The sequence below is a fragment of the Choloepus didactylus genome, chromosome 7 (genome assembly GCF_015220235.1).
Source record: "Choloepus didactylus isolate mChoDid1 chromosome 7, mChoDid1.pri, whole genome shotgun sequence".
Taxonomy (NCBI): Eukaryota; Metazoa; Chordata; class Mammalia; order Pilosa; family Megalonychidae; genus Choloepus; species Choloepus didactylus.
In genome coordinates, this window is record NC_051313.1 from 119754155 (window position 1) to 119777251 (window position 23097).

Here is a 23097-nt window from a genome sequence, read left to right on the forward strand (position 1 = left end):
TGAGTGTGATGGCTGGTAACTCTGAAAACTCCTTAACTTCTTTTTCTTTTACCTGGAGGAGAAGTTTAAGAGGAAGAAGCCAGGAAAAAAATGTGTGTGTGAGTGGCAAGGGTGGGGGTGAGGACGGTCCCACAGCCCCTTCCCTCCGCACCAGTCAGCCAGCATTCCCACTACCCAACCTGTCCTCCTCTCTCCAGTCTTTTTGGTCTGGCAGAGCTGGGAATTAGCTGACATCTCTCCTCAACCCTTCACTTGAGCTGAATCTTGACCCCCTTCCACACTCCTTTGTCCACCGTAGCACACTCTCCTATCTCTCTTCAGGCACTGTGCTACCTTTCCTCTCCAGGCCTTGTCTCCCTGTGATCCCCACTCCTCACTTCAATGAATTTCACGAACAAACACAACTGGCTGACCAGCATCCACATCAAGAAACAGGATATTCTTAGCACCCCAAAATCCCCCCACTGCCCCTCCGGGTCTCTACCCCCAAGAGTAACCACACTCCTCACTTGTAATACTTTAGATTTGTGTCTCTCCTTGAACTTCATATAAATAGAATTATACGGCATATACTCTTTTGTGTCTGGCTTCTTTTGCTCAACTCCATATTAGTGAGATCCATCATGTTGTAGTATATAGTTGTGGTTTATTCTCAATGCTGTATTTTGTTGTGAATAAACCACAATTTATTTATCCATTCCACTGATGTGAGACATTTGGGTAGTTCCCAGTTTGGGGCCATTATGAGTAATACTGCAATGTTTGGAATATTCCTGGAAGTGGAATTGCCAGGTCAAAGGGTTTACATATATTCAGCTTTAGTAGGTTTAGTAGATTCTGCCAATCAGTTTTCCAGACTGTTGCTTGTACCATTTTGGCCTTTCCAAGGATCCACCCCCGGCCTTTTATCTGGCTCTGCTTCTGCCCAAGCTGCTGTTTGTAACCAATTTCCAGCCCCAGACACTGTCCTTGGTCCTAGCTCTGACCTTGGTCCTGTCCTTGGTTCCAGCGCTGATACTAGTCCTCGTCTTAAATCGAATTTTTCATTTGTTCATAAATTCAATAATATATTTATTGAACACCTACTATATGCGAGATGCAAGAACACAATATCTAAGAAAAAAACAGGTGTCATGCCTGTCTCCATGGACCTTACAGTATAGGGGCAAGATTGAGGGTGGCAGTAAAGTAATAAAATAATACCATAACAAATACGTAATCACAAATTGTTATAAATACTACAAATAAGAGTTACATGGTGCCATGATAGTGCATGTTGGGGGATCTGGCCAGGAAAGGCTTCTCTAAGGAAATGATGTGGGGCTGAGACCTGAAGGCAAGGAAGCCAAGTGAGGGGGAAGAGAGTTTCATATAGAGGGAAGAACATAGACCAAAGTCTGGGTTGGGAAGGAGCACAAAGAGTATGAAGGACTTAAGAAAGGCCAGCGGGTTTGCAGCGGAGAGAGGGAGGGAATCGTAGGAGATGGGATGAGAGAGGTGAGCAGGGGCCACACGATGCAGGGCTGTTTGTCGGTGTTCTTAAAGAATTTGAAAGGGAGACCTTGAAGGGTTTTAAAGAGGAGAGGGTCCTAGTTGCCTTTTGAAAAGATGACTTTGACCATTGCAAGATTGTAAGTGGCAAGAGTGGAAACAAAGGGACCAGCTAGGAGGAAATTACAGTTGTCAGGCAAGAGGTGGATGGTGGCTTGGACTATGATGATAATAAGCGGGAGAGAAGTAAATGAATTTAAATGTTTAAGAGGATATATAGGGATATAGGGTGGTGTTGATGGGGCTTTAAAGCCTGCTGTTAGGTGTCTGGATGAATGGTAGGGCTGTGGAGAGGAGTGGGTGCAGGAGGATGACCACGAGCTCAGTTTCAGTGGAGTTCGATGTGCCTGTGAGGAAAAGCCAAGCAGGCAGTTGGATTTATTGCTGTGGCATTAAGAGGAAACAACTGGACTGTTTTTACATATTGGTGTAGAGATTGGAAATAAAAGTCATGGGTCTGCATGAAGTTACCTAGATGGGTATGACTAGTGCAGCAGGTCTCATCTCTCTGCATGCTATATTCTCCCAGGGAGCTTTTTAAAAATACTGAATAAAAATTCATTTCTTCAGTTACTCTAGCGCTCAACAGCCATATGCCCACTGGCTACCATAATGAACAATACAGATATAGAATGTTTTAAAATGTTTTTAAAGGAAGACGTGGTCAACAGCGTCTAATAATTCTGAGAGTCAAGTAAGATGAAGACAAATGTCCCTTAGATTTTGTGTCACTGAGGGCATAAGTAGAGAGCTATTTTGTGGGTTAAAAGGGGTGGAGAAGCCAGAAGTGAGCGGATTGAAGCATGCATGGAGGGTGGAGAAAAGGAAACAGCAAATACAGATAAATCTTTTGACAATTGGCGGCACTGAGGTGGAGAAAAGAAATATATGGTAGTTGGAGTAGGGTGTAAGATTAGGGAAGCTTTTTTTTTTTTAAGGTTTAACTTTCATACAGTAAAGCACATAAATCTTAAGTGTACAATTCAATGACCTTTTGAATATGTAGAGCAGGGGAAAGGGGATTGGGAAGAAGGTTCTGGCAATGTGGTCTATGGAGGCCACTCCTCTTTTCTCACACCAGCCTGATCAGCTTCTGTTTAACCACCACAGATCAAGATATAAAACATTTCCAGAAATCCCTGCCTGTGACCCCTCCCAATCAATACTTTCCCGTATCCTATCCTGTCTTTTAAAAGTATAGATTATTCTGTCTGTTTTTGAACTTCTTGTAAATGGAACCATTCAGAATGTTCTCTTTTTACGTCTGGTTTCTTTTCTTCAGCATTTTGTGTGTGAAATTCATCCACGTTGTTGCATGTCGCTATAGGGTGTTCTTGTTCATTGCAGTATAGTATTTCATTACATGAATATACCACAATTTATTTAACCATTCTTCTAGTAATGGACACTTGAGTTGTTTCTAGTCTTGGGCTAGTAGGAATAAATCTCATGAAGACTTGTACCTGGCTTTTGGGTAATATGTGCACTCATTTCTGTTGGATATTCACCAAGGAGTCGAATTAGTAGGTTGTGGGCTGTATATTTTAGTAGATATTGCCAAACAGTTTTCCAAAATGGTTGTATTAATTATGCTTCCTTAAGGGATGGATGAGAGTTCTAGTTGCTTCAAATTCCTGCCAAAATTAGGCAGCGATAGTCCTTTTAATTTTAGCCATTCTGGTGGATATTGAGTGACATCTCATTGTGTTTTTAATTTGCATTTCCCTGAGGATCAGTGATGTTGTACACCTTTTCATATGTTATTGGCTTTGAATATATTCTTTTGTGAAGTACCCGTTTTAAGTCTTTTGCTAAATTTTTAAATTGAATTGCCTGCTGTTTGTTTGTTGTTTGTTTTTGTTTTATAGGAGTTCATTATTCTGATTTTAATCACATATATGTATATATATATGCAGTCTCACATATTTTCTCCCAGTCTTTGGCCTGCCTGTTTATCCTCTTGATGGTCTTAATGTTATCAATTCTAATGAGGTCCGGTATATCAAGAAATCTTTGATTACTCCAAGGTCAGGAAGGTTTTCTCCTGTAAGGTATTGTTCTGAAAGGTACTGTTTTACCTTTCATTCAGGCTCACAATTCATCTTAAATTATTTTCCGTATGTGGGTATGATGTAGGAATCGATTCATTTTTTATCCATATGGATCATCAGTTGACTCAGTGCCATCCTTTCTTCACTAAGATGCTGTAGCACCTTGGCCATTAATCAGGTGACCACATATGTGTGATCTGTCCCTAGACACTCTATTCTGTCCCACATGTCTATCCTCTTTGCAATCCTACATAGTCTTATTTACTGTAGCTTTTTAATAAGCCTTGATACCTGGTATAAGTCTTGAGGAAGAGATTTTATTTTATTTTTTAATGGGAGATATTTGAGCTCATTTAAAAGCTGATGGGAAGGATCCAGTTGAGAGTGAGGGGTTGAATAAAAAAGAGAAAGGGTAATCAACACCTTGAGGTTTCTGAGAAGACAGTAGGAGCTGGGATCCGGGAGACTCATTGGCTAATCCAGTCACCCTAAATTTGTTGGGTAGCCCCCGTGTGCCAGGCATAGCAGTGCCAGGACAGATGAAGTTCCTGTTCTCACAGAGCTCCATTTTATTAGTGGGAGAAAGATAACAAAGAAGTATATAAATAAATAAACAAACGATTTAGACAGCAGGAAATGCCTTGAGGAACATCGCGGGATACTCTGATAGAGAGTGATGGAAAACTGCTTTTCACTGGGAAACGGGGGAGGCTCTCAGAGTTGACAACGTGTTAAGATTTGAACAAGAAGGAGCCAGCCTTTAAAGGGCTGAAGGAAAAGGGTCTCCGAGAGGGGGAACACCCAGCGGGAAGGCCCTGGGGCTAGTGCAAGCTTGTAGTGTTTGTGGGATAAACAAGTCCAGTGTGGTTGGAGCACAGTAAAAAAGCGAGAAGCAACGTAAAAATGACTTGAGACAGAGAGGTAGAGACCAGATCTGCCTAGAGAGGGTATCCCTTAGGGTTGGGCTGCTTGTGGGGTTTTGCATACATGTAAGTTGAGTGGGTTGGTGGTTATGGGTAATGGGACTGCGGGGGGGCAGGGCAGGGACCCATCTCGCCTCCTCCTTTGCAAAGCTATTTTCACACTTGCCTTCTTTCCCTGCAGCCTCCTGAATGATGCCAGCCCAATGTCCCCTAACCTCCAGCCTGGCCCTCCTGGTGCTGTTGGGCACAGCCAGAGCAGGCCCCTTCTCTCCACGGTCCAATGTGACACTCCCAGCCCCACGGCCCCCTCCGCAGCCAGGGGGCCACACAGTAGAGGCAGGAGGGAGAAGCCCCTCCTCTCGGCTTTACGAGCACACAGTGGAGGGAGGAGAGAAGCAGGTGGTGTTCACCCACCGCATTAACCTGCCCCCTTCAGCTGGCTGTGGCTGTCCCCCGGGCACTGAGCCTCCCGTCCCTGCTTCAGAGGTGCAGGCCCTGAGGGTTCGGCTAGAAATACTGGAGGAGCTGGTGAAGGGGCTCAAGGAACAGTGCACTGGAGGATGTTGTCCTGCTACTGCCCAGGCTGGCACAGGTGAGCGGGTGATCACAGGAGGGAGCACAGAATGTGGAGAGATGGGTTAGGGTGGAGTGGGCCTTGCTAACCCATAAAGGACCTTGGTAAGAATTAGAAAAAGGTGCCCCTTTCGTGCCCTTGGGTACAGTCCTGTGCTGGGATGGTGGGTACAGCCCCGAGGTGGGCTTTGCCAGGGCACAACCTGGGGAGTGGAGCCTGAGTATCTAGTTGTCCACCCAAGACATCCCCCCAGGCCAAACATGTGCTAGGGGCCTGAGAGACCACATTTATTGACAAGGAGCAGCTGGGAGCTAAGAAGGCCTCAGGAGGCTGATTCTGATGGAGGGGGCCGACCCAGAGGAGCAGGATATGGGCTTAGCCTCTCCCTCCTACTCTAGGCCAGACAGACGTTCGCAGCCTCTGCAGTCTCCACGGTGTGTTTGACCTGAGTCGCTGTGCCTGTTCCTGTGAGCCAGGCTGGGGTGGACCCACCTGCTCTGACTCCACAGATGCCCCAGTGCCCCCCTCCGCCTCCCCACCCTCAGCCACCCTGTCCTGCCCCGACGACTGCAATGATCAAGGTCGCTGCGTCCGCGGACGCTGCGTGTGCTTCCCCGGCTACTCCGGCCCCAGCTGCGGCTGGCCTTCCTGCCCTGGGGACTGTCAAGGCCGCGGGCGCTGCGTCCAAGGCGTGTGCGTGTGCCGGGCTGGCTTCTCAGGCGACGACTGCAGCCAGCGCGCCTGCCCTCGGGGATGCAGCCAGCGCGGGCGCTGCGAGGACGGGCGCTGCGTGTGTGACCCCGGCTACACTGGCGAGGACTGCGGGTTGAGGAGCTGCCCCCGGGGCTGCAGCCAGAGGGGACGCTGCGAGAACGGGCGCTGCGTGTGCAAACCCGGCTACACTGGCGAGGACTGCGGGCTGAGGAGCTGCCCCCGGGGCTGCAGCCAAAGGGGGCGCTGCGAAGAAGGACGCTGCATCTGTAACCCTGGCTACACCGGCGAGGACTGCGGTGTGCGCATCTGCCCCAGGGACTGCGGCGACGGCGGGCGCTGCGTGGACGGCCGCTGCGTGTGCTGGCCAGGGTACACCGGCGAGGACTGCGGCGCGCGGACGTGTCCGCGCGACTGCCAGGGCCGCGGGCGCTGCGAGGACGGCGAATGTATTTGCGACGCGGGCTACAGCGGGGACGACTGCGGCGTGCGCAGCTGCCCCGGCGACTGCAACCAAAGGGGCCGCTGCGAGGACGGTCGCTGCGTGTGCTGGCCGGGATACACCGGGCCTGACTGCGGCGCCCGCGCCTGCCCGCGCGACTGTCGGGGCCGAGGGCGCTGCGAGAATGGCGTATGCGTATGCAACGCGGGCTACAGCGGCGAGGACTGCGGTGTGCGTAGCTGTCCCGGGGACTGTCGCGGCCGGGGCAGTTGCGAGAACGGCCGGTGCGTGTGTTGGCCTGGGTACACGGGCCGGGATTGTGGCACGCGCGCCTGCCCTGGCGATTGTCGCGGGCGCGGGCGCTGCGTAGATGGCCGCTGTGTGTGCAACCCGGGCTTCACGGGCGACGACTGTGGTAGCCGTCGGTGCCCCGGGGACTGCCACAGGCGCGGCCGCTGCGAGGACGGAGTGTGCGTGTGCGACTCAGGCTACGAGGGCGAGGACTGCGGTGCACGCAGCTGCCCCGGGGGCTGCCGAGGCCGCGGCCAGTGCCTGGACGGGCGCTGCGTATGCGACCACGGCTACGAGGGCGAGGACTGTGGCGTGAGGCGGTGTCCGGGCGACTGCAGTCAGCACGGCGTGTGCCAGGACGGCGTGTGCACCTGCTGGGAGGGCTACACGGGCGAGGACTGCAGCCTCCGCAGCTGCCCCGCCAATTGCCACCGACGCGGCCGCTGTGAGGACGGGCGCTGCGTGTGTGACTCAGGCTACACTGGCCCGGCCTGCGCCACCCGCACTTGCCCCAACGACTGCCGCGGCCGTGGGCACTGTGTGCAAGGAGTGTGTTTGTGCTACGCGGGCTATGGCGGCGAGGACTGCGGGCAGGAAGAGCCTCCCGCCAGCGCCTGCCCCGGGGGCTGCGGGCCACGGGAGCTGTGCCGGGACGGCCAGTGTGTGTGCGTGGAAGGCTTCCGAGGCCTGGACTGTGCCATCCAGACGTGTCCCGGGGACTGCCGGGGCCGGGGAGAGTGCCGTGAAGGCAGCTGCATCTGTCAAGACGGATATGCCGGGGAGGACTGCGGGGAAGGTGAGGAGGCAGAGGGTAGCCTTCTCCAGTATGCTCCTTGGGGATGGGGTGAGAGTTCTGGGAACAGGAGCCAATAGCAGAAAGGCCCCAAGGACTTGGAAGAAGAGCAGAAGGAGGTCATGTATTGAGTGGCTGGGGGAGGCAGTCAGAAGAACCAGTGTTGACCAGGGACAGCAGAACAATAGGAGCAGGCCAGCAGGCAGGACCAGCCTTCAAATCTCTGAGGAGGTTGGGGGCTCCTTTAGTTGCTTTTAGGAACTAGAGTTGGGGGGAGGGTGAAGGAAACCCAGAACTTGTGGTGCCTGAGTTGGAATGAACTACTACTGGCCCCACTCAGGCCTCTGCCAGCTCCCCCCCTCCCCCAACGCCCATGGCCCCCTGCCCCTAGAGAGGAGTGGGAGCTGGGAAAGACCTCTTGGTGTGGCCTTGGGGAGAGAGGGCTGTGATGGTGGGGTGGGGGTGGCTGCCTTGGGCTAACCAGCTCCCCCTACCCCATTCTCCTGGGCAGAGATGCCAGCCATCGAGGGCATGAGGATGCACCTCCTGGAGGAGACGACGGTTCGGACAGAGTGGACCCGGGCTCCCGGCCCCGTGGATGCCTATGAAATTCAGTTCATCCCCACGGTGAGGAGAGCACCAAGCTCCAGGAAGGGGCTGAGCAGGCAGGACTGGGGAGCTAGGGTCACCCAGTGAAGGAAGTTCTAAGTCATTGACAGAAGGCTGGATTCCAGAAGCACCCGCAAAGGCCTTCTCACCCTGCCCCACAGCGGGTGCAGAAAGCCTCTGTGGCATCTCTGGCAAGCGTTGGCCCAGTGCTGCTGGCACACCTCTGGTGACGGTACACTCAGTAGTGCCTGAGGCTATCCAGTCCATTGTTGGTCATCACTGTCTGGGGTTCTTTCTGTTGTTGTTGAATCCAAACGTGCTCTGTCCCTGGGCTCACCCGCAGCTGGAATGTCATTCTGCTTTCTCTGCCGTACCACAGGCCCTCAGGTATTTGAAGATATCAGCTATCATGTCACCCTTGAGTCTTCTCTCCAGGCAAAACCCACTGGTTTCTTCACCCCCTTTCCTAAGGCTTTATTCTCTAAATCTTCACCTTCCTGGGTTCCCCCCTCTAGTGCTTCCTGATTTTTGCCTATGCCTTCCAAATGTGGGGGCAGAGAAAGACCTGGGTGTTTACCTGGCTCTCTGGATACAAGGGCACTTTTCTCAGAGTTGATGTATATCGACTTGTGGTCATACAAACTATCAGTTGTTCTGTTCAGGTTTGTTTTTCAAAAGGTCCACTGTAGAAACTTTAGAAAATATAGATAAGCAAGGAAAAAGGAAAGACGGAGGGAAGAAATGAAGGAAGAAAAGAAGGCAACTATTGTTTTAGTTTGGTAAAGCTGCCAGGATGCAATATACCAGAAATGGACTGGCTTTTAACAATGGGGATTTATTAGGTTACAAGTTTACAGTTTTAAGACCATGAAAGTATCCAAATTAAGGCATCAACAGGACGACACCTTCCCTTAAGAAAGGCTGCTGGTGATCTGGGACTCCTCTGTCACATGGCCAGGCACACAGTGGCATCTGCTGGTCCTTCTCTCCTGGGTTTCGTTGCTTTCAGCCTCAAGTTTCAGTGGCTTCCTCTCTGTTTCCTGAGTGTCCTCTCAGTTCCTCCAGGGGCTTTTTCTCTAAACTTCTCTGGACTTTTTCTGTCTTTCATTCTCTTGAAAAGGACTCCAGTAAGAGGATTAAGACCCACCTTGAGGGAGGTGGTCACATCTCAATTGAAATAACCTAATCAAAAGGTCCCACCTACAGTAGGTCTGCACACCCAGGAATGGATTAAAAGAACATGATCTTTTCTGGAGTACAAAGCAGCTTCAAACTACCACAACTTTATACACTTTTTTTTTTAGCCTAAATATAGCCCTTTGTATTGGGCTCTGTTAAAGGGCATCTTTTTTGGCTTGGGCCAGGCTGTCTAGGCTGTTGAAGTAATTTTGAGTCTCCATGTGATCAGTGCACTGGAAAGTATCCTCTCTCTGACTCCCTCCAACTTGCTCTTAAACATTTCAGGGACACCCTAAGCACAAAGCCTTGTGGCCTTTCATTAGGGAGCTCTCTTTATGCGGATTGGGCTTTTAGGATGCGACTGCCTTCCTGGCTCCACATCATCTGACATTTCTACCATCCAACTCATGGTTTCCAGCATCACCCCCAAAAATGCCACGGGGAGTGGGTCACGTCACCCTATCTCCACAGCCCAGGCAGGATGCTGGGAAGATAAATAACTCCCTGGGCCTAAAGGCTAGGAAGGCCCAAGGACATATGGGACAGCTCAAAGGTTGCTGGCTGTCATCCCCACCCGACCCCACCATGGGCACCCTCAGTCTTCTCATTAGGCCCATCCCCTGCCATGTGCTGCCTCTCCTCACTCTTCTGGCAGAGGCAGAAATCCCTACTTTGTGGTGCAACCAAGATGGCTTGGATTCTTTCTTCTGTTTAAAAATTATTTTTTATAAAAATAATTTAATCACAAGACAAAAATTTGGCAACTAAAAAAAAGAAAAACAAATACTTCTTGACTGTTTCACACTAAGACAAGCGCTGTTAACATTTCAAAGTGCTTCTCCCACTCTTTTCTCTGTGTATATTATTTAGATAGTTCTAATCTTGAGAGGATGAGACCTTTATAAGGAGCTGAAGGAAAAAAGAACTTAAATAAGGACTTGAGATAGGAGGAATTTCCAGGGCAGTGCTGTCCCCTACTCTGAATTAATACAAATCCACCCTTGGGTTTTCTCAAGGGGTGCAGGCTTTCCAGGCCAAAGCCCTAGGCTCCTCCCCCACTACAGGGCTGGGGTGGTGCAAAGCTGGTCCCTGCCAGGCTTGGCTGTGCTCTTAGCTCATCTGCTCAGTTCAGGGTGGGGGCCTCTGTCACATTCCGGGTTCTTTCTGAGCTTGGGTTGGGAAGATGCTCCTGTAAAATTGGTCCCCAGACACCTCTCTTGGACTCAATATCAGCCTGTGCTACCAGCCCTCAAACCGGGCTTTCCGTGCTCTCTGGGGCTGGCTCCCTGGAATTGTGCCTTTTGCCTTGGCCCAAGCTCTCTGTCCATTTCTGTTGGCATGGAGTATATTCAGTAGCTGGCTGTCCTCTGGCCATTGCCATCTTCCTAGAAGCCAGTCTCTACCTCATCCCTTCCCCCTTTCCAGAAATACTTATCTCTCAAAGCCCAAACTCTGCTATTCCTGGCCTAGGGACACACCTAGTTATTAGAATTATTTTCAGAACACAGGAGAGAAATGTTCTTCCTCTCCCTGCATACGTGGCCGTGTCACTGACAGTGGTTCTCAAAGTGTGTATACTAGTCAGCATTCTTCAGAGAAAAAATATAGATAGATAGATATAGAAAAGAGAGTTATTATAGGAATTGGCTCATGCAGCTGTGGGAATTGGCAAGTCTGAATTCTGTAGGGCAGGGTGCAAACTGGAAACTTCGATGAAGGCAATGTTGTATTCTTCTATGAGAAACAGGCTGACTGAAGAAAAGGCAGAAATTCTTTCTGACTTCTGAAATCGTCAGTTCTCACTTTAAGACTTCAAGCCAGTTGGATGAGGAAACTTCCATCATTGCTGAGGGCAACAACCTTTGTTGATTATAGATGCAATCAGCCCTAGATGCCCTCGGCTGACTAATGGTGGAAATCCACCTATGAAATACCTTCACAGTAACAATCAGGCTTGCTTGACCAAACTGGACATTATAACCTGGCCAAGTTACACATGAAATTAACCATCACAGTGTGTCCCTTGGATCTGCAGCAGCGTCATCACCCGGAAGCTTGTTAGAAATGCAAATTCTTAAACTTCACCCCCAGAGCCTCTGAATCAGAAACTCTGGGGGTGGAGACCAGTGATCTGTGTGGGTACTAGTCTTTTAGGTAATTCTGATGCACTGCAGCCTGAGAATCACTAACTTAAGGAATAGTGTTATTTTACAAAATGCTGGCTCCTGTTAGAATGTGAGGGAAAATGTAGGGAAACTGAGTGAGGGAAGAGGTTTAGGGATTCCTCCTCTGGATATGTTCTGAGCCTGGAAATTGGGTTTCATTGGGATACAAGACCTTGCAGACTCGGAAAAGTTTTTGTTTGGGTCAGGTCTGAAAAGGGAGAAGAGAGTGAGGTAAGCTCCAAGGACCAGCCAAGGTGGGGTCCTTGAGCTGGGGCCACAAGATTGATATTGAGAATATGGTAAGAAACTCACCAAGAACAACAGGTTAACAGCCAAGCTTTACCAAGGGGCAGAGCCAGCTGCCAGCATCTGGCGGGAGAGCCCGCCTCAGACCATTGGAATGGTGCTGGGAGACATGGGGTAGGTTTCAGGGGTCTGCCCCCAGATGGATCTCAGCAGGGACCAAGAGGTGTCAAAAGGGGCCATGTAGGTTGGTCTGAAGGGAGAAGGAGAACTCTGGGGTTGGGCTTGTCTCACTGAAAGGATTAGGCCTCATTAGGGAGCACTGAAGGGGCGTGTGTGTGTGTGTGTGTGTGTGTGTGTGTGTGTGTGTGTGTGTGTGTGTGTGTAGTGGACTGGAGGCATGTGGGGAGAGAAAGAAGAGAGAGTGAGCAGATAAGTTCTGGGAAGGATGAAGAACTCATAGGTCTTGAGTTCAGGCCAACCCATGGTTTCCCTAGACTGGGGTACCCTCGGGCAATGTAAGTAGGAGAGGAATAGGGATTCTATATGCCTAGCAAAATTTTTCAGCCAAGAAAACTTGGACAATGCTTAATGTCATCCTCAACCCAGAAATCTCGACGTGGCTTTCTCATCTGGTTTTATACTTTGGTGTTTACCATGTTGATTTCCCCACAATTCTCTTGGTTTAGGAGAGTACCTTTTGAAATTTCCAATTCTACTCGGCCAACATAGTTAAGTAGAACAGAGTGTCCTTAGGAGCTGTCCTAGCTGGACAGTCCAGCGATATGTGGAGCTGTTAGAATGCTTACAGAAGTCCGGTTCCTCCTGTTTCCCTAGCAGCTGGCACTCTAGGAGACTTGCCTGGGGCAGGAGCCCTGCAGTTTTCCTGTGGGGTCACCACATATAATCACCGTACCTTTAATGTATACTTAGAAGAGGGTTGTTCTCTCACAGGCATTTACTACAAATAGCAGTTTGTGTAGGGATGTAAAAAATGTAAGATGTGGCCAGACACATACTTAGTACAGTAACAGCACCTGAGGCCAAAGAAATCTTGTATTTTTGTGTTCCCATGTACACAATCAGCAATCAGGGAAAAAAATATATATGTAGATTTGAGCAGGGGTGGGGAAGGCTTGCTTTTGGGGGCCCTACAACCTGATTGAAGAGACAAGGCAAGTCCCTAAAGGGAAATGCCAGGATGTGAGGCACACCCAGGTTACTCAGCCAGGCGCCTGTATCTGCAGGAAGGCTCAGCCTGGGGCAGAGGCTTTTAGGGAAGAAGTGAGATTAGAAGGATTATCCCTTTATTTTGATGGGAACGAGCCTAAGAGAAGCCTCCTCGTGCCCAGGTAGTCAGGGCTGCCAGGGGAAAGCCGGAGGGAGCGTCTTGGTGCCTGTCGGGTGGAATTCTGGCAGAGGACTGATGAACTGATTAAAAAAGGAGTGCCCAAGAGGCAGGACTCTGAGGTCACATCACCAGGGTTTGAGTCTTTATCGTTTTCTGGGTGTTGGTGACCTTGGGCAAGGTATGTTCTGTGCCGTTCTATGCCTCAGTTTCCTCATCTGTTAAATGGGAATAATAGGATCCACCTCCTAGGTTGTTGTGAGGGTTGAGTTTCTATATGAAAATTGCCTAGAACAGTGCCTGGCATGGAGTAAGTGCTCTGGTTGTGTCTGCTGGTGGCGCCCATGCTCCCAGCTTGAATAGGATGAAGCTCAACACGAATCTCTGTTGACCCTGCTTGGAATTGGAGAAACGTGAGATAAGGGGGATTGAGCAGCAGGGGCAAGAGTGCCAGCCCCTGATCCACCTGGTGCTGTTTCTCTTGCAGACAGAGGGGGCCAGCCCCCCATTCACAGCACGGGTGCCCAGCTCTGCCTCGGCCTATGACCAGAGAGGACTGGCCCCCGGTCAGGAGTACCGGGTCACTGTCCGTGCCCTTCGAGGGACCAACTGGGGGCCTCCTGCCTCTAAGACCATCACCACTAGTGAGAACTGGGGCTGTGGGCAGAGCCCTGGTGGGGATCTGGATCTGAGAGGAACGGCTGAGAACAGGGGGGCAGTGGGGAGGGTTTGGGTGGGGGCAAGACTCTTCGAAGAAGGAAAGCTGAAGAGCCAGAGCCCCACCTAAGCCCTCCTCTCTTTAACTCAACTAGTGATCGATGGCCCCCAGGATCTCCGTGTAGTGGCTGTGACTCCGACCACACTGGAACTCAGCTGGCTGCGCCCCCAGGCCGAGGTGGACCGATTCATGGTTTCCTACGTCAGTGCTGGCAACCGGAGAGTGCGGTTGGAAGTGCCGCCTGAAGCAGACGGAACCCTGCTCACTGACCTGATGCCAGGCGTGGAATACGTAGTGACCGTCACCGCAGAGCGAGGCCGAGCAGTCAGCTACCCAACATCTGTCAGGGCCAACACAGGTATGGCGGCAGGGAAGGGCCCAGGTTTCTGAAGGCAGCCCCCTCCTGGGAGCTTAGGTCTAGGGCTCACAGGCTGCTCTGGATGGACTTAGCAAGGTGTATAGCATTCCCAAAGCACCTGCTGGGGGCCTTGCTCTGTACCGAGGGCACTGGGGAGACAGAGCCCTCAGGGACTTGGAGGACTGTAAGAAGGCTGCGAATTAGACTATGGGAGAAACTGCCCCATGGAGAGAAGCAGTGAACAGGAATGGGTGTCTACTTGAGACGCTATCTGATTTATCCAGATGAGGGAGGTTCATATCCAAACTTAAATGCAGGAGCAGGGCTTGTGCTGACCATCAGTGGTCAGAGATCAGCAGCCTTGTTGACTTTAGGATTGGGGGTGCCGGAGTTCATTCTCAGAGCAGTAATTTTCCACTAACCCTCAAGGTTTCTTAACAGATGACTGCGTCTTTCTTTTCCAGTGACAGGGGGACGCCTACCTTGCTGTGGCTGGCCTTCTCTACCCTCACTCCCCTTTCTTTCCTTGAGACACAGGGCCCCACCAGCCGGCTTCTCTCTTCTTTCTAGGGCACCAACAGTGGTGGGCTTGGAGGGGTGGGGGTGGGCTCCCGGGACACTGACTTCTTTCTCTCCCTTCTCTTTCCAGGTGGGGCTGGGGCACAGGAAAGAAGTTCTCTGGCTCCAGTGGGAGGAACTAAGGGGCTGCCGCGGGGAGGAGTGCGGGGGTGGGTTGGAGTTGGGGGTTACCACTGACCTGCTCTCTCTTCCTCCCCCTTTTTCGTCCCTGGCAGCACCAGGCCACTACAGTTACCCGGAAGTGCGTCCCCCAGCCCCGGCCCACAAGCCCCGGCCCCGGCCGGTCCCGGCTCCCGGACCTCCGCTGTCCCTCCGGCCCGCGGAGGAGGAGGAGGGAGCGGAGAAATTCCGGCCGGGGCCGAGCCTGCCCCAGCCCCAGACCCCTCGGCGGGCGTGGGGCAACCTGACGGCCGAGCTGGGCCGCTTCCGCGGCACGGTGCAGGACCTGGAGCGCCACCTGCGGGCGCACGGCTACCCGCTGCGGGCCAACCAGACCTACGCGTCCATGGCGCGCCTCATCCACGCATACTTGCTGCGGCGTCAGGCGGCCGCCGCCCCCGCCGGTTCCCCCACGCCCCCGCCCCGTCGTCCCCGCCCCACAGCCAGTCCCGACCCGCGCACCTGGAAGCGGGATTCCAACAAGAGCATCTACGGCCTCTCGCCGGAAGGCATGGACCGGGTGGCGGCACCCCACCACCCCAAGCCCGAGGTGCTGGGCAATTCCGCCGATGGCGGGCTACTCGTGTCTCTCGACGGGCTCCGCGGCCAGTTTGAGCGCTTGGTGCTGCGCTGGTGGCCCCAGCCACCTGCAGAGGGTCCCCGCGGGGAGCTGACCGTGCCGGGCACCACGCGCACCGTCAGACTACCCGACCTCAGGCCCGGCACCACCTACCACGTGGAGGCCCACGGGGTGCGGGCGGGGCAGACCTCCAAGTCCTACGCCCTCATCACCACCACAGGTAGCGTGGAGTGGGGCCACGGGGCGACCCATCCCCTGCCCAGCCCCACCTGATGTTGGAGCCCCCATCTATGACTCCCTCCCACTGCCTCACAGCTCAGACTGTGACCCCTACCCCCCTCCAAACCCTCCTGCCTTCAGTCCTTACCTGGCTAAGGCTCCAGGGCACCCCCCACAACAAAGCAGCCCTCCTGTGACCCTAGAAACCACCCTTCCCTCCATCACCTTGGCATTAACCTGTGGATACTGGAGAGCAAGGAGACCCAGTGGCTCCCTGCTTTTCACTCCAGTTCCCAAAGCACTGCTGCCAGGACTGCCTTTCTAGGCAGTAGAAGTACACCTGAGGCTGGGGGCTCCACAGAGATTCACTGGAGCAGTTTGGGTGGGGTAGGGAGTGAAACCAGCAGCTCCCACTCTGACTCACTATGCTGAGAGCCGCTGAGGGCTGTGGTCAGTGGTTACAAATTTTCCACAATTTGGTCTTGACTTCAAAGCGACACATCGGAAATGCTTGGGGGTGGCCTTGAAACCATCAGGCAGCATGTCTGTGGGGGGTGGGGGGGTTTGAAACCACTGCTGCTTGGGCTGCCTCTCCAGACTTCCTGGCTCACTTCAAGCTTGTCTCTCCCACAGGAACGATCTTCCGGCTCAGGGAGAGGGTGCTCTGTGGCTGCCACAGGGAGGGTTGTGGTCCTCTTCTTCCCACATAGGGCCCAGATGCCTCCCGAGCTGGACGACCACTCCCCAAGCCCTCTCTCTTCTCTCTTCTCACTGCCCACTCTAACTCCTGCATCCTCCTTCCCTAACACCACATCACCTCCTTTCTTCCAGGCTTCTCACTGCAGCACTAATGGAAGCCACGACCACCACCCAGTGGGGAGGGGGATGTGTGTAGGGAGGGGAATCGAGGTCTCTAGGGGCTGGAGGACGTAGGGGCCTTGTGGGGGAGGGATGGCAGGCCAGGGGTTTATTTATTACCTGCCCTCAGCGCAGGCCTGTCTGCTCAGGAATGTGGTGGATAATGGCGTTTGGAGCACTTTTGGGAGATTGGGTGACACAAGTGGTGGACCCAGAAGCAGAAAAGGGAGGGTCTCTAGGCTCTTAGCAGCTAGAGAGCAGAAACCTGGAAGCTGGGGATCCCTTTCTGGCTCTCATACCTGTCTCTCCTGTTTTTCTCGCTCTGCCCCTCCCCAGGGACCTCCCCCTCGGGCCTCTTGGGGACCACCGATGAACCTCCTCCCTCAGGCCCCTCCACGACCCAAGGGGCCCGAGCCCCGCTCCTGCAGCAGCGCCCCCAGGAGCTGGGAGAGTTGAGGGTGCTGGGCAAAGACAAGACCGGGCACCTCCACGTGACCTGGACAGCCCAGCCCGACACCTTTGCCCACTTCCAGCTGCGCCTGCGGGTGCCTGAGGAGCCGGGGGCACATGAGGAACTGCTGCCAGGGGACGTCCGCCAGGCTCTGGTGCCCCCACCCCCTCCTGGAGCTCCCTACGAGCTGTCACTTCGTGGGGTCCCCCCTGGGGGCGAGCCCTCTACCCCCCTCATCTACCAAGGCATTATGGGTACATCCTGGCCTCTGCTCAGACCGCTGCCCTGAGACTGGGGGAGGGGCGGGGGCAGTGGCCATCAGGACTTCAGAGGTGGGGAGGGGGTTGAGGGACCTCTGAAGGGCAAGGCTGGCGTTTGGGCTGGGTGGTAGGAGAAAACAAGAAGAGGAGAGGGGGCGAGGGTCCAGAGGGAAGAGGGTTAGAGGGGGTCTTAGAACAATGGCAGAGTGGGAGGGGAGATGGGGGGGAGTAGAGCACTCCAGGAGAAGATGGGAGGAACAATGTCAGAGGAGGGGACAGATAGTCAAGGAGAGAGGCTCTAGGCCCCTGGCTCTCCTCCTGTAGCTTCCTTTGCTCTATGTTCTGTCCCCACTTCTTGGTCACTCCTTTGCCCTGCCCTGCCCGCCTAGATTGACTTAGGGTGGGTGTGGGAAGTCCTCTGGTCCTGGGAATACTGATCCTCAGCCCCCTCCTCTCCAGCTCTTCCCCATAGTCCCTGAACCCCCTCCACTAACGGTGGTGCTGCCCCCCACCCCCAGAACCTGGCCTGCAGTATGTAGTGCCTCAGGGGCCTGTCAGCCAGTTTCTGCTGGGGGTAGATGTCCCACTTCAGAGATGAATGGGGTTTGGGTTTGTGGTCCCTGGGGTGACATCTTTTCCTGATCCCTCTCTATGGGCTTCATGGTGGCTGACTCTCTCCACAACTCCCAGTCAAGCTCACCACTGGGAAAGAGGGTGCCACGGGAAAGAAAAGCTCAGGTGAACTGAGGAGCCTTGAGACTGCTCTTAAGCAGCAGTGGGGAGGCTTGAAACCCTCAGGCAAAATTCTAGAGGAACTAAAACTCTCTCAGAGATCCTGACGTGGATCTGAGACCTTTCTTGAAGGTTGGGGAAGCTGTCATGAACAGAGACTGGAACACAGATCGGAGGGCTGTCACAGAGGACTGAGGGGTGGTGGAGGTGGACTGAGGGGTGGTGGAGGTGGAGGCTTGGAGGGAGGGAGCTGTCCAGAATGGAGTGAGTTGGAGGGCAAAAGAGAGGGAAGGAGGCAGGGACAAGGGAACAGTTGAGTCCACCCTACTTTGCTTTTGCCCCTCACACTTCAGACAGAGAAGAGGAGAAGTCTGGGAAGCCCTTGGCCCCACCACACCTGGGTGAGCTCACAGTGACGGACGTGACCCCAGACTCACTGTGGTTGCAGTGGACCGTCCCTGAGGGCGAGTTCGACTCCTTCATGATCCAGTACAAGGACAGGGATGGTCCCCAGGTGTTGCCTGTGGAGGGGCCCCAACGCTCAGCGCCCATCACCTCCCTGGATCCCAGCCGCAAGTACAAATTTGTCCTATATGGTCTCGTCGGTAAGAAGCGCCACGGTCCTCTGGTCGCTGAAGCCAAGACCTGTGAGTGAGAGCGGTTACCTCCCTGCCCCCGCCCTTGTCCTCTGTACTGTCCCAAAGGAAGACTTTCCAATGCTTTGAGAACCTGCTTTGGGAACTCCAGGAAGGCTTCCTGGAGGAAGGGGTGGCTGCACTGAATCCTGAAGGAAAAATAGTGGTTGGGCAAGCAGAGGGGTTGAAGAGACAGTGCAGAGGGAGCTGTGCAGAGCCAGGTAAGAGCGAGCATGGCCCCTCAGGAGAACCAATGTTGCTGTTTCCTCTGGGTGGAGAGCAGGGTGCGTGAGCTGCTGAGGGACCAGGTCTCAGGGCCTTGTGTGCCATGATGAAAGGTGCATTTGAGGGCCCCAGGGCCTCTGTGGATCTTAAGTGGGGGACTGAAATGATTTGATGCTTATTTGACAATTAACACTGTGGCTGCTATGGGAGGAGGGCTGGAGGAGTGAGTTAAGAGCTGGAGAGAAATGGCAGTGGCCTGGCTAAAATGGTGGCCATGGTGCTGGATGTGGGAGGTGAAGGAAAGTGAGGAAGCCCAGGCAACCCCCAGAGAGGGCCGTTCTCTGCGGCAGGGAACTGCACAGGTGGGGCAGTTTGAGGGGCCAGTGGGACACTTAGATAAACGTCTCTTGGGCATTTATTGTCAAAGGCATTCAAGATATTCTAAGCAGATCATCACACTTAATCCTTCCAGCAGCCCTGTGAGACATCACCACTTGATAGATAAGGAAAATTGAGGCCCAGAGAGGGAGAAGTCACCAGAGCAGAAAGCAGTGGTGACTTGGGTATCTGTCTCCCTTGAGGGTCTGGAGCACAGAGAAAGCCTGAAGAGAGGGATATGGGTGTCATCAGTGTGGATGGACATTGGGAGTGGCGATGGGACCCAGGGTGAGGGTGTCAGGGGAGAAGAGATGGGGCGGTGGGAACCCTGGAGACTACTAATCCTCAGGGCTTGAGCAGAGGAAAGGAGCCTACAGGGTTGCCTGCGGGGTGACTGGGGGGAGGGAAGGGACCAGGGAGAGGGACGTCCTGGATGCCAAGAAGGAGGGCGTGGTCGGGCATGTCTGATTCCGTAAGAGTGATTCAAGGGTACAGAGTGTCCACAGGATTCAGCAATGACGAGGTCACCCTTGACCCCAGGGAGAGCTGCCTTGCAGGAGGGCTGGGGCTGAAGGCCCAAGGGGGCAGGGGTGGGGAGGGCGATTGAGGTGAGGGCGTTGATACAACCAGTGCAGGCGTCTAGTCTCGGGAACCTGGGCTGGGAGTGGAGAGCAAAGAGGGAGGCTGGAGGCTGGAGGGAGATGCAACAGAGTTTAGGGAGGGCGAGGCTGGAGCACGTTGAGAGTGAAAGGTTGGCGATGCAAGCAGGGGTGTCACGGATGGATAGAAGCTCCCGGGGAGGAGGAGAGGCACCCGGAGCACAGGGGTGGGGCGGCTCTTCCCCATTAGAACACTCCAAGGACAGCGCTCCTCTCTCTTGGAGGAGAAACCAGCTAGTAGTTAAGCTGGAAGCAGTGGCTGTGGTACTGGGAAAATTTCCCTGGCCGCAGAGATTGGAAAGGCCTGGCTGGGCCTCCACTTCCTCTGCAATCCCTCCCTGGGCCACACTCATCCATACCGTGTGTTCTTGAAGCTTAGAAGCACCCCTTCCTCCAGCTGGGCATAACCCCCCGCCAGGCACCCAGCTTGACACGCAGAGCACTGGCTGGATTTCAGTCCCGACGTGCACCCTCGGCCGTGCGCCTTTGTGCCGTGGGCAGCCTACACAACCTCACGCAGCGTGTCCGATGTGAGAAGTGGACTCCCCCTTTCCCCTATGACCTGTGTCCCCCTTCTCTCTGCCCCTCCTCCTAGTACCTCGGAGTGACCCCAGTCCAGGGACCCCACCCCACTTGGGAAAGCTGTGGGTGACAGATGCTACGCCAGACTCGCTGCACCTCTCCTGGACTGTCCCTGAGGGCCAGTTCGACTCCTTCCTGGTCCAATACAAGGACAGGGATGGACAGCCCCAGCTGGTGCCTGTGGAGGGGCCTGAGCGCTCAGTCCTTATCTCCTCCCTGGACCCTGACCACAAGTACAGATTCACTCTGTTTGGGATTAGTGGCAAGAAGCGGTATGGCCCCCTTACAGCCGATGGCACCACTGGTAAGTGATGGAAACCTAAGCCTCCATGTGACTCCCACTCACTCCTCCACACACTTGCCCTCAGCCAGGAACCAGCTGGGGCCTCCCAGAGAGGCTGCTGGCCCCGCTCCTGGGCTGAGGGGCAGCCAGCCTCCCCCGCGCTGCTGGGCCCCTTCCATCCCCACCAGCCGCTCCCCAAGGCCCAGAGGGTGTGTCATGCCTGGGCAGGGCCAGGCGCCTCAAAGCTAAGGACACAAGCTGAGCCAATAGTCACCCCCCAGTGTGCCATCCCATCCAAATTCCAACCCCATTCCCGGGCTTGGCTGGATCTTCTTGTTTACAGTCCCAGGGAGCAAAGAGGAGCCCCCCAACCCAAGCCCCCCGAGCAGCCCATCCTAGGGGAACTGACAGCGACTGGTATGACCCCAGACTCCCTGCACCTGTCCTGGACCATGGCCCAGGGCCCCTTTGACTCCTTTGTGGTCCAGTACAAGGATGCTCAGGGGCAGCCCCAGGCAGTGCCCATCGGGGGGATGAGAATGAGGTCACTGTCCCAGCCTGGAGTCCGACCAAAAGTATAAGATCAACCTCTCCGGGCTTCGTGGCAGGCCATGGGTGGGGGCCGTGTCTGTGGTGGCCACAACAGGTGAGACAGGACTGCATGTTCTCCCTCCCCTCCTGCCCCTAGTCCTCTCAGCGGGACCTGGCTGGGGCTTCCCTCTACCTTCTCTTTCTCTGCTATGGTTCTACCAGAGGCTCCACCTGCTTTCTCCCCCAAATCCTGAGGCCCCTCAGCCAGCCTCCAGCCACCTCCAACCTCTAATCCCTTTCTAGGCCCTGCTTCGCCATCTCCAAGGAGTGGGCCCCATTTCCCCCATCCCTCCACCGCAGCTGTCCTCCCCACAGATGTCCGCAGGAGCCAGCCACTGGGTCTCCACTCAGCTTCTGCTGGGCTCCTTCCCCTCCCCTGCCTGGTGCAGGCCACAGTCATTTCTGCACTTCTGCAGCCTGCTCCCTGCACGCCCTGCCGGCCACTGACTGGCCATTCGCCTTCAGCCCAGCACCCTGTCCTGGGCCACTTCCGAGGCCTGTGGTGTCTTCCTTGCCCAGAGGTAGTGTGTGCCCTGCTCGAGAGCATGGACGCTGGACACGACTGCCTGGATTTTAATTCCAGCTCTGCAATTTACTAGCTATGGGACCTTGTGCAAGTTACTTAGCCTCCCTGTGCCTCCGCTTTCTCATCTGTCAGATGGGGATACTAATGGTAACTACTGTACAAGGGTGTCAGGATTGTGTGAGTTCAGGCCTGCTCAGCACTTAGCGCCAGGCACAGGAGAACAGCTGTTTAAGGGTGTTCTCTCACACCCCAGAAACCTTTATTTCTCCTCCCCTCCTTCCCCTTCCCATCCTTGCCTGGGCTGTCACTTTTGCCTGCTCTCCCTCTCGTTCTCCCATCCCCTAAGTGGTCCCCCATCGACCCGACAGTGGGTCACAGTCTCCCCACCCGGAGAGCAGAGACCCCGCCACAGGGGACAGGGTAGGTGCCCATGGAGATGTGATCCTGGGGAAGAGCAGAGCCCTCCCCAGCCACCCCCACCCCCAAATCTTTCTGCCACTCTTGGGAGAGTGGGAGAGGCCCTGCTTTAGCAATTCATTCCTCAAGGTTAAAGGGAAGGAGGGGTAGGGCTGCACTGAAAGGCCTTAGCAGGAGTGCATTCCATTGTCCTGGCCTGGTAAGGGGTGGGAGCAGTCCAGACATCCTGAGGAGTGGCAAGAGCTCAAAGGTCCGGCCCAAGGTGGGGGGTAGGCTCCAGGCCTCCCCTGCTACCCCACCCCCACGACTTTCTGAGGTTAGCCCTGTTAGTGAGTACAGTGGAGAAAAATCTCCCAGATGTCTCTTCTCTTCCCATCTCAGCTCCTTTCCCAGACGTGAGGGAAGAGACCCCTGAACCCATGGAGCCTGCCACAGAGCCCACGGAGGCCCCCGAGGAGCCACTCCTGGGGGAGCTGACAGTGGCAGGGTCCTCCCTGGACTCGCTGAGCCTCGCCTGGACGGTCCCCCAGGGCCGCTTCGACGCCTTCACCGTCCAGTACAAGGACAGGGACGGGCGGCCCCAGGTGGTGCGAGTCGGGGGCGAGGAGAGGGAGGTCACCGTGCGGGGCCTGGAGCCCGGGCGCAAGTACAAGATGCACCTGTACGGCCTCTACGAGGGGCGGCGCGTGGGCCCCGTGGCCGCTGTGGGCCTGACAGGTGAGTGAGGGTCTTGGGCCTGGTTCCATTTCCTCCCTTGGTGGCCCCCAGCCTCCTTGCCCTCTCTTCCTCTAGTGGAGCCACGAGGTCTTGCCTCCCTGGGAAACCCGAAGAAAAGCAGGTCACTGGGGACAGGGGCTACAACCGCCGGTGTGACCTTGAGCAAGTTTTAAACTTTCTGCCCGTTTCCTCATTCGTAAAGTGGGGAGAGCAGTGACCACCTCACCAGATTGCTGAGAGGATGGAAGCACTGAGAATGGGCCTGGCACAGAGTAGATAGACCGGAAGTG

The 23097-nt window shown here is 54.5% G+C and overlaps 1 protein-coding gene across 7 annotated transcripts in view; it reads left to right on the forward strand.

Annotated features, from left to right (window-relative positions):
* TNXB (tenascin XB) overlaps positions 1-23097 on the forward strand; it is a 55680-nt gene that overhangs the window by 2657 nt on the left and 29926 nt on the right. For 6 of the 7 annotated variants that reach the window (XM_037842442.1, XM_037842443.1, XM_037842445.1 and 3 more), the window contains exons 2-11: positions 4707-5117; positions 5498-7339; positions 7848-7963; positions 13368-13524; positions 13693-13956; positions 14751-15494; positions 16688-17056; positions 18148-18441; positions 20287-20577; positions 22472-22807. In XM_037842442.1, the coding sequence (XP_037698370.1) occupies positions 4715-5117; positions 5498-7339; positions 7848-7963; positions 13368-13524; positions 13693-13956; positions 14751-15494; positions 16688-17056; positions 18148-18441; positions 20287-20577; positions 22472-22807 (4816 nt within the window). In that variant the 5' untranslated portion in view covers positions 4707-4714. The remainder of the gene's footprint in view (positions 1-4706; positions 5118-5497; positions 7340-7847; positions 7964-13367; positions 13525-13692; positions 13957-14750; positions 15495-16687; positions 17057-18147; positions 18442-20286; positions 20578-22471; positions 22808-23097) is intronic. The other variant, XM_037842446.1, reaches the window with a different exon arrangement.